This window comes from Urocitellus parryii, chromosome 10, assembly GCF_045843805.1.
Source record: "Urocitellus parryii isolate mUroPar1 chromosome 10, mUroPar1.hap1, whole genome shotgun sequence".
In the NCBI taxonomy this organism is placed as follows: Eukaryota; Metazoa; Chordata; class Mammalia; order Rodentia; family Sciuridae; genus Urocitellus; species Urocitellus parryii.
In genome coordinates this window covers 79,689,264-79,703,061 of record NC_135540.1, presented here as the reverse complement: position 1 = coordinate 79,703,061, position 13,798 = coordinate 79,689,264, and the positions used below count along the sequence as shown (strand labels likewise).

The 13,798-nt window shown below is 37.4% G+C and overlaps 1 protein-coding gene and 1 non-coding gene across 4 annotated transcripts in view; both read left to right on the top strand.

The window, feature by feature from the left end:
• The window catches only part of Enoph1 (enolase-phosphatase 1), a 65,614-nt gene extending 54,903 nt beyond the window's left edge, over positions 1–10,711 (top strand). For 2 of the 3 annotated variants that reach the window (XM_077803247.1, XM_077803246.1), the window contains exons 5-6: positions 1,817–1,940; positions 7,326–10,711. In XM_077803247.1, the coding sequence (XP_077659373.1) occupies positions 1,817–1,940; positions 7,326–7,465 (264 nt within the window). In that variant the 3' untranslated portion in view covers positions 7,466–10,711. Of the gene's footprint in view, positions 1–1,816; positions 1,941–6,349; positions 6,417–7,325 lie in introns of those variants that run through there. The other variant, XM_077803248.1, reaches the window with a different exon arrangement.
• On the top strand, positions 4,644–4,774 carry LOC113196915 (small nucleolar RNA SNORA70). Its single transcript, XR_003302628.1, has one exon. It is a non-coding gene; the product is annotated as a small nucleolar RNA SNORA70 (small nucleolar RNA).
• Positions 10,712–13,798: the final 3,087 nt, after the last annotated feature.

Sequence of the window (13,798 nt, the reverse complement as noted above, 5' to 3'; positions counted from 1 at the left end):
CCCCTGAGTTCAATACCTGGTACCTCCCCACCCTCAAATAAATAAATAAATATGCAAAATAGGATCATGCACAATGCTAAGAAATACATAAAGACTTCATTTTTTGTTGCTCTTTTTTTTTCCCCATTGTGCTGAAATTGAGCCAAGGACCTTGTGCACACTAGACAAGCAAATGCTTTACCACTGAGCTGCATCCCCAGCCCTAAAATAAATATTTATTGAGCCCCTGCTGTGTACAGAGAATACTTTGGCTTTGGAGGTTGTCATATTCTCACTTGAGTACTTCCCTACTTTTTTTTTTATTAATTTCTTTATTTTAGTTAGGTATATATATGATAGCAGAATTCATTTTGTTGTATTGTACACAATTGCAGCACAACTTTTCATTTCTCTGGTTGTACACAATATAGCATCGCAACTTATGTGCAGTCATACATGTACCTAGTATAATGTCCATCACATTCCACCATCTTTCCTGCCCCCATGACTTCTTCCCTCCCCTTCCCTCCCTTCCTTTGTACCAGAAAACTTCTAGAATTAATAAATGAGTTCAGTAAAGTATCAGGATATAAAATCAATACCCATAAATCAAATGCATTTCTATACATCAGTGATTAATCATCTGAAAGAGAAATTAGAAAACTACTCCATTCACAATAGCTTCAAAAAATAAAAAATAAAATACTTGATAATCAACAAAAGAGATGAAAGACTCTGCAATGAAAAGTACAGAACACTATGGGGGACTGGGGATATAGCTCAGTTAGTAGAGTGCTTGCCTTGCATGCATAAAGCCCTGGGTTCAATCCCGAGGACCGGGAAAAAAAAAAAAAAACACAGAATACTAAAGAAAGAAATTAAACATCTTATAACAAATAATGAAATCCTTTAATAATTTAAGACTGTTTTCTGAATACAGATATAAACTTTTCTGCTCTAACTAATGAAATAGGCAATAATAAGGTGAAAGTAGATAGGACATCATAATTATCTACTGAGTTCAATAATAAAAAAAATCTTTGGTTACTAAATAAATCAGAGAGGAAGTATGCAAAAATCAATCCAATCTTAACATTTTTTAAAAGTTAAATCCTTAATATTGCCTTAATTTGGTTTTGTGTCCTCTTTAGACTTAGTTTGTGAAGAGTTCTGAAGACATTCAGAAGATTACATCATAATAGCTGATTATAAATATGGACTTACTTTAACTACTCTTGATAAAATTAGCAAGTGATAATTAGAGAAATCTTTTTATTCTAGGATCAAAAGGGTAATATTTAGAACCTTTCACCAGAGGAAAATCCAGCCCAATCTAATATGTGGTTTACATATAGTGTTTTTAAAGTAGACTGTAGGACATGTATATTTTAGATAAGTTTTGAAGTGCTAATGAAAACCAAGTGGATTCTTTATTTTGTTTTGTTTTAGTGCTGGGGATTGAACCCAGGGGCACTGAGCTACTACATCCCCAGTTCTTTTTTTAAAATTTTTATTTTTAGACAGGGTCTTGTTAAATTGCTGGGGCTGGTTTCAAACTTGTGAACATCCTACCTCAGCTTCTTTAATAGCTTGGATTACAGCTGTGTACCAGCACATTCAGCTCATCCAAATGTTTTTTACTTTGAAATCTTTATATTTACCTTTTGGAGCCTCTATAAAGTCCTCTATTAAGTTGATTTTCAATAAATATTTACTGAATGAGTGAAGCCACTATGTTTGTCATGAGATTCAGAGGGAAAGGATACTAAATAAAAGGGATTTAGTGTGTTGCAAGTGTACTTATAATAGAGTTAGTGTTTCTCCTCTCTTTGTTCAGCTTTTTGATGGTCACTTTGATACCAAAATTGGACACAAAGTAGAGAGTGAGAGTTACAAAAAGATTGCAAATAGCATTGGATGCTCAACCAACAACATCTTGTTTCTAACAGATATTACTTTAGGTGAGTAATTGGGCTTTCTTCCTTCCTTCCCCCTTTTTTTTTTTTTTTTTGAAGTGGAGTCTTACTATATTGCTCAGGCAGGCCTGGAGCTCCTTGGGCTCAAGTGATCCTCCAAGTAGCTGGAACTACAAGTACATCCCACTGTGCTCGGCTCAGACATATTACACTATATACTTCAGGAGAGGAGTTGGGCCTGATAATATCAACATATTTCTTAAGTGAGAATTCTTGAAATACAATAGTTTTATAAAAAAGAAACAGCCACATGACCCACCTTCCTCTCCATTTACCAGTCCTTCAAGGTTGTGAATGGGAATAACACTAAAAAAAACTTTATTCTCTTCATTTTTCTCCATCATGGTACCCTATACATCACTCTATATGTACACATATACACCAATGACGTGGGAGTATAGCAGAGGGAGACTTAATGTTATTGGGATGATCATGCAGATCAGACCGTAGGTGATGGTTAGTTAAGGACAAAAGAGTCACAGTGAACCTGTACCAGATGCATTTAATAGCAGTGAGATCAGTTGTACACTTGTGGAAGGGGGGTATAAGAGAGAGAACTATAAATAGTTGAAGCAGTTTTACCTGTCATTTTGATCAGTGAGCTGTCCCATGATGAGTAGGAGCTTCATCTCTGCCTTCCTTCAATTGGTCTCTTTTCTCGAGACACCTATCGGGTAAATCTTGGGCTTCATTGTAGTGATTTACCTTTTAAAGACTCTTTTTTTAAACTTAGCATTGCCCTTCGTATTATATACAGTACATTAGCATTATACATTATTACTTTAAGGATTTAATGTGCAAAACAGCATGTACTGTCCTTTGTTGTTAGTATAAATTATTTTAATAATAGTTTGGATCAAATTGGAAACTCAGGTTTTAGCATCTGTGTAAGAATGTGATCTAGAGAATTATAACAAACATAAGTGAAGAGGTAGGTGAAGAGTGCTTGGAGAATGTAATATCTGATTCTTATTTGCAACCCCTTGCTAAAAAGGCATTCCCATGTGGCTACTTTTATTTATTTATTTTTGAGGGCTGGGGACAGGGTCTTGCTAAGTTTCTGAAGTTGGCTTGAACTTAGGATCTTCCTGCCTCAGCCTCCTGAGTAACTGGAATTTCAAGCCTGAACCACCAGGCCTGGCTGGTTGTGTAGTCATTCTTAGAGTTCATGCATCTCCTTGTGGGCTTACTTTTGCTGTTTATAATTTATTTGCATTTGAGGGCAGTCCTACATATTTGAGTTTTTCTATTCTACTTTAAATTATAAATTTCTCTGGGACTGAGATCACACCCCCAAAAGAGCACTTTGTGCAGTTCTAACAAACTGGATCTGTGGCATTAGTCTAGAGAAGGATGTTAGGGGGAGGAGGAGGTTGTTCTCTTGTCTAGGTGTCTCTACATGACTCCTGGGCCCCTTGGAGGGAGATTCAGTGGCCTGTATATAAGATTACTCTCTCTAGACCTTAGACCTTCCTGTTTGTTGTCACACAACTAAGTTACTTCTACTGGTCTGGACTTTCATAGAGGGGGCCCAAAGGAACATCCAGGTTGCTAGCAAAGGTTCTTGCAGATAATGTATATGATCTATATTCTTTGTCTTCTGCTAACACTTAATCTTTTGGTCTGATGTAATAGGTGAGAGTTGTAAGTATATAAGCAGGTGCTAATTTGCTAAACTGATCCTTTTTTTTTTTTTTTAATCCTAACCAGCGTAGATCATTTGATGTGATCAGAAGTTACACTGCCTTTTTCCAAAAACAGTAATTCTTAATATCGTTGTTCCTGCCTTGGACTCCCAAATTGCTGGGATTACAGATGTGTGCCACTGTGCCCAGCTCTTTAGCACTTTAGATGATAGATTTCTGCAAGCTTAGAATGAATGTCTGCTTTGTACCATCTCTCTACCCAGTGAACCACTTGTTGATGAAATATATGATTCCACTTTTTATCCCCATGCCTTTTCTCTATCCAGTTTTTTGGTTATATTGATAATACTATAGTTTCTTTATATTCTTTTCCTTAACCACTTTTTTTTTTTTTTTTGGTAGTTGTACATCTATAATTTTAGGTCTTTTCTCTTTTCACTTAAGCATTTCCTTTGGATTGCAGTTCCATAAATTATCTTCACTTTAAAGAATAGAAGTAATCCCCAAATGGGCCTCAAAATGAAATACCTTTCTCTTAGTCCTTTAAAAGAAGGTTTTATTTCTGTCCCTCATCTTCTGCCAGCCGCACACCCCATTAGGCAGGGTAAGAATTTGGATTATCTGTAGCTGGGATGAGGCCAGGTAGATGGCTGCCTGCCTTTCTCTTTTCTGTCACTTCTGGTCCTGTGTTTTGGTACCACATGCTCAGGCTTCCACTGCCAAGGTAGAACAGAAAACCAAGTTGATATCCCAGATGGTACCTAAGTATGAAAAAAAGAATTTAAAGACCTCTTCTCATTGGAGAAAAGAAAAGCGATCCAAGAGTTTTAAGTCAACAAGTATTGCTTAAGTGTCTCAATATTATACCAATAGAGCCAGTGGATGCTTAAGAACAAAACTTGCCCTCTGTGATCTAGTTTATGAAGCCTGAATATGAAACAGCCACTAGCTAGTGTCAATTCCCAGATGGACTATAATGTCCCAACTTAGTCAAAATCCTGGATGCCAGTCGAGATGAAAGCTTTGTTTAAGGAACTCATGTCTGCAGCCAATTAAACTGTGTTCCTTTATTCATGGCAGCCCAGAGTGTGATGGCTACAAACAGCAACCTCCTCCATAGTATATGCAGCCTGTTGCTTAAATGGGTTTCCCTAAGGGACCTTGGAAATGGTGCTTTTCAGTGGAAGTTCATATCTCCAATCTAGGCTCCAGAAAGGTCTGTGGGGTATCTTTGGGAAACCTCAAGACACAGTGGCAAGTGTTCATGTTGGCCAAGTCATCATGTCTATCCACACAAAGCCACAGAACAAGGAAAATGTTGTGATTGAGGCCCTATGTAGGGCTAATTTCAATTTTCAGTTCCCTAGCCACCAGAGGATCTGCATCTCAAAGAAGTGGGGCTTTATCAAGCTTAACACTGATGAATTTGAAAACATGGTGACTGATAAGCAGTTGTTCTGATGACTGTAAGGTTATATATATATATCTCCAGTCATGGTCTGCTGGACGTGGTAAACCCTGCACTCATCAGTCTGGGAGGTAGGGGCAAGTATAAGGCAGCTGCTTTTTCTGCTGACACAAGTGGCATCTGCGGTTTGCTTAATGATAGCATTCTTACATGAAGAAGAGAGTCTTTAGCACTTGGTTTGCTCAGGGTCCCTAGGAAGGTGACAGGCCCTTTCATAACAAGAGCAGAAAGTAGACTTGCACAAGTGGACAGGGTTAAGAAATGGCTTTCCTCTTTCAGGAACAGCTTATCTCTCAACACTGCTGTCCTTTAATTAGTCCATTAACAATCTGCTACTCTTTTCCAAAAGTTGCAAAACTGCCAAAGCTTCCTGTTGTGCCAAATTTAAATTGCATAGACTTTTCCAGATTTTTTTTTTACCTGTTAACTTGACTGTCCTAAGAAGCCACATCTCTCTTACCACAGACCTTGTCCTGTTTGCGACTCTGACTTCCTCCATTCTCCCAGATATATGTGTGTGTTTTATTTTTGCCTAGAATTCCTCCTGTCTCTGCCAGTTTTTTTTTCCCTAAAAAGTGCAGATAGTAAATACTTCAGTCTTTACAATCTGTCGCAGCCCACGTGACATTTATTCAGTTTCCCCAAATCCAGGCTGATGAGGGGATTGGAAAAAAGATAAACAGACACAAATGTAGAGAAAGCAGTAATCCTAATGGAAGAAGACTGGCCAGGAGCAGCTCCCCATGTTTATTATATAGGTTTAAACATCAAAAGGATTTACTGTGAGAAAACTTTTTCAAGATAAACAAAACTAAGTTATGGGTAAAACAGCTCATTAAAGGTTGTCAGCTTGCGCTCACAATTCTCTACCTCCAGGCATTTAAACTCAAGGCCATTACCAATAAATTCTATGAGCTGCACAGAATCCCTTTTGAAAAGGGCATTACCATCAGCTAAGCAATCTCGATCAGCACCTTTCTACCAAGAGTTCTCCAAAGGGCATCATCTCCTCTGCCTTTCAAAGAAACCTATCATTCATTCGCCACTCCAACAACAATCTATGTCACAGCTATTTTCAGCTCTCTCCTTATAATGCAAAATTAATCAGATGATACACAGATAAATGGGTGTGACTATGTTCCAGTACAATTTTATTTACAAAAGCAGGTGACAGCCTATCAATTGCCAGCTGTAGTTCTAGAGTACGGATGATGGAATCAGATTACAATTTCAAATTTTAGCCCTATACCACCTGTTAACTCTCAGTTTCATATCTTTAGGATGGAGGTAATGATACTATCTTGGGGTTGCTATGAAGATTTCGATGAGAAGGGGAGCTCCAAGAAAGTAGGAGCTTTATTTTATTCACATATTTCTGATCCTAAAATAGTACCTAGCACATGGTACATGATAAATTCATGGGATGTATTAGTGGTTATTTTTCAAATAGAAGTAAAATAGAGAAAGTAATGTAACCCAGATGTTTTAGGGATATCTCCTACAATACCTAGTTCAATTTGACTAGTCCTATTTTTACTGTATCCCTCTGCTGCCACTGCCCCCCCAACACACACACACACGCAAACTCTTTCTCTCTCTCTCTCTCTCTCTCTCTCTCTCTCACACACACACACATCCATGTATCTTAAGATGTTCATAGGCCAATGAAGAGCAGAATAACAAGTAGTTATAAATTTATATTGTGATAGAGGTAAACACAGAGTGTTAAGGGAGTATATGGAATGTTCTGAAAGTCAGAATGTTTTGAGCTGCATTTTAATGAGCATAAATTTACTAGGCCAAAAATATAAGCAGTTTAGTCAGGGAGCATGACATGTTGGGGCTTGGAGGTGAGGGCAGGCACTTCAACCTGATTAGATTATAGGATTCCTTTTGTACCGTATCTATTTAATTGATAGATACTGCCAATTATCTGCCTTTTGGGAAATAGCTCAGTTGCAGGAAGGAATGGAGGAAGGTTATGGGATGGAACATGGCTCTGACCTGCATTCATAAGTAGCAAACTTAATAAAGCTCAGAAATGTAGGATACACTACCATTCTATTCTATCAAGTCCAGTTAGATCCCCCTCTCCAATTAAAATACATAACATAGTCAGCCCCAGTGTGCCCATCTTCTAGCTTCAACAAAAATCAAGGCCAAATGTTCTTCTGTTCTTACATCCCCCTGATGACTTTGATGCAAATTGTGGATGTTATAGTATGATATTTCTGACACATACTTTGATTTTCACAGAGGCCAGTGCTGCTGAGGAAGCAGGTGTGCATGTAGCTGTGGTGGTGAGACCTGGCAATGCAGGATTGACAGATGATGAGAAAACTTCCTACAGCCTCATCACATCCTTCAGCGAACTATACCTGCCTTCCTCAGCATAGAGGAAACTTCCATAGAAGACCAAACTGTTCCTCAGAGTTGTCCCCCTAGTGTCTAGTTTTATTCTAATGGCAAAGTAACTTACTTCTATACGTACATATGTATGCAAGTATATGTATGTGTATGCTCATTAATTTTCATGGGCACATAAGTGAGGGGAAAAAAGTCTTAAGTTCAGTGAAGAAACTTATTTAAAGATGCTCTATATGTAGACATAGTTTGAGACCCTAACAGTAACCCACATTGAGGGCAAATTGTAGTTGATAGAAGAATACAGATCAAATGTGTTATGATTATCAAATCCTATACCAAAATGAGAACTTAGTTTTGAAAATTATTCAGAGGCCTATTTTAAATACTAGAAATACTTCAGAGACATTCTTAACAATTCATTTCCCTTGTTTAATGGCGAGTTAGAAGAGTTACAATAGCTGTATTTCATATTTGCCTCCCTTGGTACAAAAGATAAATTTGTTTCTGCTCCAAAAGAGCAAAATAAGGAAAGAAAATTTACCTGAGTCTAGATCAGTCAAGTATTTGTTACTGAAGAAGAAAATTACTAATCATGTGGCACCCATAGCCAGCACTCACCTTATCAATGAAAAACATGCAGATATAACAGCTAAAAAGGAACTGTGGTTCTTTATGTCCAACAAAATGATTCTAATTCTGCTGGTTTTACCAGTTGCCTTTCTAACTTTATCTTCACACAGTTTAAAAATATATGTTAATTGCTACTTACTATTTTTTAAAATAAAGTTTTTGCTGAAATTAGTTCATAACACCCAGAAGAGCCCTAATATGTAATAGTTTCCCCTTGAATGTGAGAAATGTAAATTTTATAACAGCATTATTTATCCTGGTTCAATTCTAGTAGGATTCCATGTCAGTTTTATGTTGTGATTAATAAAAGCATTCTCTTCTTTCAGTTTTATAGAGGTCCCTGAACTATACCACATATTATCATAATCAAAACAAAACTCAGATTGAAGAAAAATTTTTTAAATAAGAATTTTATTTTAGTTTTGTCTTAATGTGTATGAAGCATGTTTTAATGAAGTGCCAGTGGAAAAAAATCATTAGCCAGCATTTGAATTATATATATATATATATATATATATATATGAGGTTACTATTTCATCTGGGTTCTAAAAGCATTCAGTATATTAGTGGAGTTTCTTATATTTATGAGAGTCTTATGTTTGAAGTATATCAGATAATGCTTGAAGGAGGCAAGTATTTTTCCTAATGAATTCTGGAGAAATAATTTTAGGATGCTTCAAATAAAGAGAAGGAAGTACTCTTGCAAATATGAGAGGACAGGGGATACAAATGATTTTACGTTGATAATTTTGATCTTCTAGTAGCTAATTTAAAGAATCTGAAGACGACAAAATGTAGTAGAAAAATAGAAATATAAATAATTTTAAAATGGGAGTTGTCGCGTTCCTCGAGACTAAAACACTCAGAGTCATTCCAGGGGAACTGGGCTGCGCGAAATAACCACACAAGAGACAGAAATACCTTTTTCTTTGGGGTTCCTGTGTCACCTCCTCTGACCTTAAGGGTTTGCAGAAAAAGAGCATGCATGCAAGCTGACCCCTTTTATTGAGGAGAAGCCATTCAAATGAAGCAAGGAGTCAGGGTTTCAAGGGGCTGAGTCTAGCTTCATGATGTCTGTTGGTTGATATCTAGGAAGGCCACATCCAAGGGCAGAGTAAGAGAAGGGGACACACAAAGTGCGTTTCCATGGAACATTCAATTCCAAACAGGGAAAAAGGGCAATATCTCAAAGGAACAGGTGAGCGAAGCTCAACTCATGGGGCTGCAGGAAGGCACACCTACACATGAAGACACATTTGACTGCATTTTTACTACTCTCAGGATCCAGATCGGGGCTACCCCTTCAGCTACTTCAAAGTTGCCAGATCACGGAAGTGACAGTGCTTCAACCTATTAGGAGAAGAAAACGCTGGTCACATGAAATAATGGCCTCCCACAGGGAGTAATTTATAAATGATGGCAAAATCAAGAATGATAATAAAAGGATGAATTTTATATATTTTCAGGACAAGTTCATGGATAGATGTCAGAACAGGGTATCCCTTAGTAATCATAAAGAAGGCACAATGCAAACTTCTCTTTCAAAGTGTTAGAAGCCCATAGTGGTTCCAAAGTCCCAAAATGGCTCAAAGGAGCTCATGAACAAGAAGAAAAACAAAGGGTGAGGTCTAGAGAGTTTAGGACCCATAGAATCCAAGAATTTATTTTATCTTTTTCACCCAGTGGTGGTAAAAAGCAGCCAGTGGGGGCCCAAAGTGGAAGGGGAATGGGTGCTGGGTAGGAAAAGGGGGAGAAAAAAAAAGAAATTCCTGCAACAAAGGTACTATTACAGGAACTGCCTGGGATTGTCCCTCCTTTCCCTTAGAAGGGTCAGCTAGCTGTGGTTGGCTGATGAGGTTTGCCTTTATCTTAGGCCAAAGATTTGTAAGTTCAAGGCAGGCCTTGGCAGTTTAGCAAGGCCTTAAGCAACTTAGAACCTATCTTGAATAAAAAGGGTTGGAGATGTAGCTCAGTGGTAAATGCCTCTGGGTTAAATCCCTAGTACCCTACCCCTCCCCCCAAAAAAGTAAGGAAGAAATGAGAAAATTATGCACCAGAATCTAAATTAGGAATTTAAGGTGCTCAGTATCTAGCCAGCAAAGAATTGGGGTAGAGAGGCATTTACTGTCTGTGATGAAGAAACTTCCTGAAAAACTATAATTCACACTGCGTAGTAAGGACAGAAAAGAAATAGATTCAGGAATTAGAAGAAAGATGGAATATCAGATTCAGTTTGTCAAAGTGGGATGTGAAAGGAGGGAGAATAAAGGTGAGTTGAATATTTCTTAGGTCCTAAGGAACCTTAGGGACAGTTAAGTATGTTGGAGATGGATGTTTGTAAGAACTTGAGGAATCAGTAAATTGGTTAAGAAGAATGAAAGATAACTACAAAAGTGGGTAATGAACTAGGAGGAAAATTCATATAAAATTCCTTTCTTATGAAAGGAAGGAAAAAATTCCGGAGATTCCAAAAAATGAGAACAAAGGCATTTAATTTTCTCAGCATCTTCATTTGCAGAGAATATAGGAGATAAAGAATTTTGAAAGTCATGGCACTTTCTATTCCTGGGTCTTAATCCGAACCTTCTAGTAGATTTTGTTAGTTGGTATTTTAGGAAGAGAAACCTCAGACAAAGAGGATTCTCTAATCTTTTCTTTTAATAATTATTAATGCATATTAATTGTACAAATTTATGGGATTCACTGTGACATTGAGTATTCTCTAATTATATCAGCACTTCTGGTGTACAAAGTTTTCCTATTTGGCCTTCTGGAAGTCTTATCTTAGTTGCTGATTATAACCCAAGTAGGGAATTGCATAAGCAGAGATTGATCTCTATTCCTGAGACAGATTCATGACACACTTTTCCCAGCAGATGGTGCTGTTTCTCCAGAAAACTAGGCCAGCAGATGGAGCATTAGGAGGCAGGGAATGAGTATGGTTCATTTATTTGATGATTGATGGACACAATTTTATTTTGTTTATTTTTTTTTATGTGGTGCCTCACACATGCTCTACCACTGAGCCACAACCCCAGTCCTAAGTCATTTATTCTTAAAAGCCAACAGCATGATATTGCAAGAGTCAGACTAGTTGTGGAAAAAAATGGCAATGTTCTCAAATGAAATCCACCCACTAATATTCTTCCTCTCCTTATCCCCTAAAGTGCATTTTTAAAAACAGTGATTTGGGGTAAATAGTTTTTCCAGCAGTAGTGTTTTAAAAAAGGCTTGTTTTCAGATTTTTTTTCATTCCTATCAGAGTATAAAAGTTGAATATAGAATGTGCCAAAACAATTTGCTATCCTACCACCCATGCCTTGAAGGCAAAATGATATTATTCTCAACCTAAGATTTGGGAATACTTTGCAGATTTTGCTAATATACTTGGAATAACTCTAATAGAAGTAAAATTCACTCTCCTTACAAATTAACCCCAAATCTACTGTGAAGGGTCATATTCCCCACTGCCGTAGTACATATATTCTTAGAGGAGAGGGACTGTAGTCAATAATGACAACAAAAAAAACTAGATGCAAGCAAGTGCTATACTTTTTACCAGGGAATGCGAAACATGACCTTTCATCTGAATGTGAAAGACTAGATATCGAAGAAGCTAGGAGAAATCATTTCATGCAGATGGAACATAGTACAGCAAAGATCTGAGGCAAAACTTGGCCTATTCCAGGAATTGGGAAGCCAATGCCTGGATGCTGTCAAAAAGTACACAAAAACCAGATGATTAGGGCTGGTACCCCAGTAAAGTGTTTGAATTGTGTTTTTTGTTGTTGTTGTTGTTGTTGTTTTCATTTTACTTTGTTTTTATTTCAATGTAACATGCAGTTAAAAAGAAAAATAATTAACAGGATTATTAGCATTTACAATGCTTTACAAAGAAAAAGGACTTTAAAAACAATTTAGTTCAGACTTAAGAAAAAGCTCTAAATACTTACAATAAATCTATTTCCAAATGTTCAGTTTGGACCAAAATTTAAGATAGCATTTGGTAGATATTTATTTCTGTTGTCTATTTGTAGTATTTTTTATATAACCTCTGATTCTTGGGATATCCAGCCCCCATTTTCCTAATTCAGCATTGTATTCTAAGTGTGGTGGGAAGTCACCACAGGATTTGAGCAGGGGATTATAGGATCGATTTACATTTTTAAGTAATTCTTTATGAGGTGGAGAATGGATCACAGATAAGCAAGGTCATTTATTCTTAAAAGCCAACAGGAAGACCACTTAAGTATGCCAGAGTTGAGTAAACAAGGGGTAAGATTTTTAGAAAATAGGAGGGGGAATAGTTAGGAGAACTACCAATGGACTGTGGAATCAAGGACATTGCCACTGCTGCTCACAGTCACAAAGGTGGCCACACATCGGAATGCTGGGCCTCCAAACTCACAACTCTGCAACCTTGCATGCCAGTTGCCGCTGTCTTGCTTCTCTTTATAATCTTTGTGTTTATGTTGCGTTTCAATGACAGTATCTAACTTCAGCCCAGGACTCAATGTGTAACAGTATCTGGGAAATGTTTTTAATTTTCCAATTCCTCCAACTAGCAGGTGCAATGACAATTGACAGAGCCAGTTGCTGGATCTAAGATAGGAAGCTTTTACAGCAGTAAAGATAAAGGAGGGTGGCAACTTGCCTTAGGGTGATAATGGTGAAAACAGAAGTGGGCACTTTCAGAATATGTTTCAGAAATGTCAAGGACTGCAGTTCTTGATTAATTGAATTTGAAAAGATAGGTCCTAGGTTTTTAGCTTGGATAGATGGCACCACTCAAAACCAGCAGTGTCACTGACACAATGTGAAAAGCCAATGCTGATATTGATTATAAATAAATAAATAAATAACCAAACAACAATTGGATGTAAGTCTAGAGTTCAGGGCCCTGGATTGGATGGAGATCTAATTCAAGAGTTTATTGGCAAAGAAATGCTATGAAAAGCCTTGGGATCCTAAACTGAGCTTTTAAGTTCCAACATGAGAGTTTGAGCAAGGAAGGAGGACAGCAAAGGAAAAGGATTGGTATGGAGGAATGAAAACCAGGAGAATGGCACAAGTCAAAACAGGAGGGAGAACTTACATCAAGCACTGGTAAGAATTCAAGGAAGTTGAGATTAGCAGTGGCCCTTGGATTGGACAAGTACAGTTTCAGGAGAGTACTGGTAATGGCTGAAAGATTAGTTCAAGTTGAAGAGAGAATATGTCGTCTACCTAAATATTTATCAATTTTGCTGGTTTTTTCAAAGAATCAACTGTGGTTTTGTGGTTCTCTATTTTGTTTATATGTACTCTCCATTATTTTCTTTTTTTTTAAGAGAGAGGAAGAGAGAGAGAGAGAGAATTTTAATATTTATTTTTTAGTTCTTGGCGGACACAACATCTTTGTTTGTATGTGGTGCTGAGGATCCAACCTGGGCTGCACGCATGCCAGGCAAGCGCGCTACCGCTTGAGCCACATCCCCAGCCCTCTCCATTATTTTCTTCCTTCTGCTTGCTTTGAGTTTAGTTTGCTCATTTTTCTAGATCTTTAAGATGTTTAGGTAGTAGTTTTGCAATCTTCTCTTTCTTAGATGAGGAAGGGTACTAGGGATTGTACTCAGGGGGTGCTGAGGATGGCTTTAAACTTTCAATCCTCTTGCCTCAGCCTGCTGAGTCAATGAACAGGTATATACCACCACATCCCATCATTCTTTCTTCTTTTTTAACATAAGCATTAT